Below are 4,033 nucleotides of genomic sequence, written 5' to 3'. Positions count from 1 at the left end.
TTAAATCAGAGCTCTCAATTCACAGGCAAAAAACAAAACCTTGAACAGATTTTTTTTTTTTTAAATGGGAGAAAGATTTTAAAGAACAGTGCTAAGTAAAAATATGTACTCTTTATAATGGGTAATATCCTCTATGAAAACAAACTGTTTAATCACATAAAATGAAGACCAGATTTTTAAATCAGATCCTGGACAGTTTATTTTTATTTTATTTTTTTTTTTTTTCCTTTTTGTCTTTTTTCGTGACCGGCAACGGATCGCAACCCTCAGTGTCGCACCCGTACCGGACCGGGACCGGCTACGGGATCACAACCCTCGGTGTTGCTCCTGCCCCTCGCTCAGCCAGTGAGCGGCCGGTCTGTACGTGGGATCCGAACCCTCGGCGGGAGCGCCGCCGCGCTTCCCAAGTGGGGCACTGTAGCAGTGCGCCACCGGGCCGGCCCCAGATCCTGGACAGTTTAAACAAAAATTTTAATCTGTGGTTTATTTCATAATCCCAAACTCAATCTTCTCTTTCAGTCCTCTACGAAATTTTTCTCAGAAGCAATGAACCCCAAACCCCCAAATCCTTTCTCTAGCAGTTGCTGCTAATAAACTGGAACTTTATATCCGATATCCAAGAAAGATGTGCAAATGAAATGCTTCTTGCTTCATCCTTATTATCTGGAGTCTCTGGAAATCTTATTTTCCTTTTGGACATGAATTCAGGAACAGTTCAATATATCTATGGTGAACGTGGGACCGATCCTTGAGCATAGCTGCAACAGCGTCCTCGTGGGTCTCAAAGTGCACATCAGCTTCACCAGTGGCTTTCCCACTGGAACTGTATTCCATGGTGATTCTAACAGGCTTCAGTGGAGCAAAAAAATTTATAATGTCTTGGGCATTGGCTTGGAAAGGCAATCCCCTCATGTGGACAAAATGGAGTGAAGGCGTAGTTCCAAAATCAACAGCTTCTGGAAGTTTCTCTGGCATATCCTTAGGCAATTCTATTTCCTTCTCACTTTCAAAAGCTGTCATGGGTCGAATATCCTCATTTACTTCATGTTCTTCAAAGACCATTTCTGGCTCAGTTATATACTTAGCAGTAGGAGAAGATGTCGTTTTCTTTCCCTTATGAGAGCCAACATGTGTTCATTCCTTCTGCTTGGAAATATCTCTATATATCGGTTACCAATTTCTTCCCTGTGTTTCAAGAGGGCTTGGTTGGCCATTTCTGGTTCTTCAAACTGCACATAGGCTTCCCCTGTTTTTCTTCTCCCTCGATAGTCCATCACAAAAGTAATGTCTAGTATATTCAGTCCTGCAAAGAAGTCTACAATGCCTTTCTCATTGCAACTATAAGGAAGTCCTCTCAAACGATCCACGCCGTCATTTGCCACAGGTGAAGATTTGACCTGTAGGCTCTTCATTAAGGCATCCACATCTTCATTGTTTATCTCATAAACTTCCACGTAACGCTGACCCATGTACATGCGGTGCTTCTCTAAGGCTTTTTGCACGTCCTGCTCTGACTCCATTTCAATTAAGGCATCACCCCTTCGTTTCCCATCTCTCTTTAAGAGGAAATGTATTCCATTCCCAGCATTGCGGATTCTGCAGTCTGAGAAAAAGTTAAGCACATCTTCCACAGTACACGACCAAGGCAATCCTTGAGCTCGAATGAGATAAACATCAGCCACTTCCTCTCCTAACTTGGACCGGGCCAATTCATACTCAGGGAGTGGTGGAAGGTCTTCCAGGTAGGTAGTTTTGGACTCCTTCCAAAGGAAATTTTAAAAAATGTCAAAATACTTCTTTAACAACCTATTTAGAAAATGTTTATTTCTACAAATTAAAACTCTGGATGTTAATATTATTTCAGAGGCAAGGGGTTAACTGCACAAATCCAACTCATCCTGTTTTGACTTTAATTGTACATCCTATAGCAGTTAAGTATATCTTAATGGTTTGGCAGGACATAAATTTTACTCAGGGTTTGTTTTTAAATTCACCAACCCCAAATTATACCTAATAATAGTGTTTAAGACAGTACAAGAAGGGTCCCTTCAAATATCTGACTGCCCCTTACACACAGTGTAAATGTAATATCACACTCTCATCTCAAAAAGCCTCCCATCTAGAATAAGACAAGCATACAAGCAAGATGTTTTAAGTGCTATAATTAAGACACAAAACACTACAGGCATTCCAAACCGAGCACTAACAGATCAGGATGTAATATGAGATGGGCTTTGGAGGAAGAATAGAATTGACATGCATATATAAAAGATGGGGCATCCCAGTTTGAGAGGTAAGGGGAGGCTGAATAGAAGGGCAGGCAGGCGGCACCGGTGCGCCGGCAGCTGCTGCAGTTGCAGCCGCAGCCCCGGAGCAGTGCCCCGAGTACCCAGCGCGTCCCGGCCATGGACTCCAGAGGTGGCACGGGGCCTGGTGGCGGCTGCGACTGCAGCGCGAGCGGAGGGGAAGTAGAATCCAGGGCCAGGGAGGGGAGCCGAGCACTTCCAAAGGTCACTTTCTAAGAAAGGGCCCTCTCTCCCTGCAATTCTATATTCCTGGCCAGTCTCCTCTGAGTGGTCCTACACTGATTGGGGTACCAGTCAGGTGTCCTTGCTGTGCCCCAGTGTTCCTTCAGTAGATCCATCTCCCCCACCACCCATGCTCCGAACACTTCCCATGGGACAGGCCATGTGCCAGTCCCTTGTGATGACTCAACAGCCTGTGAGTGGCTTCTTTTATTCAGTTGTGCCTCCTTGCTCCTATGTGAGTCCACAGGAACCCTATTAGTGGTCTTGCTGGCCTGGGGGCCACCACGGTCCTCTTCTCCCCTGCCGCCTCCAAGCAACTGCATCCAAAGGGCACAGCTGCGGCTTTTGCCAACTCCTGCTCTGTGCACTCAGCAGGTCCAGCCTTAAAGTGGCCATGGTGTGAAATGGTTGAAGCAGTTTTTTCTTTCTCTCATCGTGGCTTCTCCTGCCTTCATGCACTCTGTAGGTCTCTCCTTCTCTTCCCCTGAGCTCTAGTGGCCCCAGCTTGGCTGTTGTTGCTTTTTTATAGGTGTAAATTGGTTGATTTATGGGAGAGAGTGATGCCAGGGACTGTCTATTCCACCATCTTGACCCAAAGCCCCTTCCAAACATTTAGAAACTGAATAACACACCTCTAAACAATACGTGTTAAAGGAGGATGCCTTGAGAGAAATTTAAAAAATGCATTGGAATGAATGAAAATGAAAACAAAGCATTTAAAAAATTTGCAAGGCACAAATAAAGACACATAGAGAGAAATTTATAGCCCTAAATGCATTAGAAAGGAGAAAAAGACTCAAATCAATAATCTGAGCTTCCAACCTTAAAAAATTAGAAAAAGAGCAGAAGAATAAACCCAAAGCAAGGAGATGGAAAGAAATAATGATAATAATGGTAAAAAGAGCAGAAATTAATAAAATTGAAAGTAGAAAAACAATAGAGAAAAATCAATAAAAACAAAGGCTAGTTCTCTTAACACTCAATAAAGTTGACAAACTTTTGGCAAGACTGAAAAAAGAAAAAGAGAAGACACAAATTACCAACATCAGGAATGAAATAGGAAATCTCACTTCAGACTCTGCAAACATCAAAAGGATAATAGGGGAATACTATGAGCAACTTACGTGAAATGAACCAGTTCCAAAAAAGCACACAAATCACCACTTCATTCAATATTAAGTAGGTAATTTGACTAGCCCTATAACTACTAAAGTAATTGAATTCATAATTTGAAAACTTCAGAAAAAATAAATCTCCAGGCCCAGATGGTTTCAGTGGAGATTTCTAACGTACGTTTAAAGAATCAACACTAATTCTAAGTCAATTCTGCACAATCTCATCAGGTAATCTCTTCAAGAAGACTTGGAATTTTTTCAAACTTATTTTATGAAGCCAGTATTACTGCAATAACAAAGGCAGAGAAAGACAGTACTAAAAAAAAGTACAAAAAAAGAAATCTAGAGGTAAAAACCCTTAACAAAATATTAGCATTTAAAATGCACCAA

The 4,033-nt window shown here is 42.1% G+C and overlaps 1 protein-coding gene across 1 annotated transcript; it reads right to left on the bottom strand.

Annotated features, from left to right (window-relative positions):
* Positions 1–465: 465 nt before the first annotated feature.
* Positions 466–2,407, bottom strand: LOC103608896 (G-rich sequence factor 1-like). Its single transcript, XM_008593286.1, is given in 3 exon segments — positions 466–1,136; positions 1,139–1,760; positions 2,390–2,407. Coding segments are annotated over 3 exon segments (1,095 nt in total). The 3' UTR covers positions 466–681.
* Between the last annotated feature and the right edge of the window lie 1,626 nt (positions 2,408–4,033).

The sequence above is a fragment of the Galeopterus variegatus genome, unplaced genomic scaffold, assembly GCF_000696425.1.
Source record: "Galeopterus variegatus unplaced genomic scaffold, G_variegatus-3.0.2 Scaffold8954, whole genome shotgun sequence".
NCBI lineage: Eukaryota > Metazoa > Chordata > Mammalia > Dermoptera > Cynocephalidae > Galeopterus > Galeopterus variegatus.
This window is presented reverse-complemented; position numbering and strand designations above follow the sequence as displayed.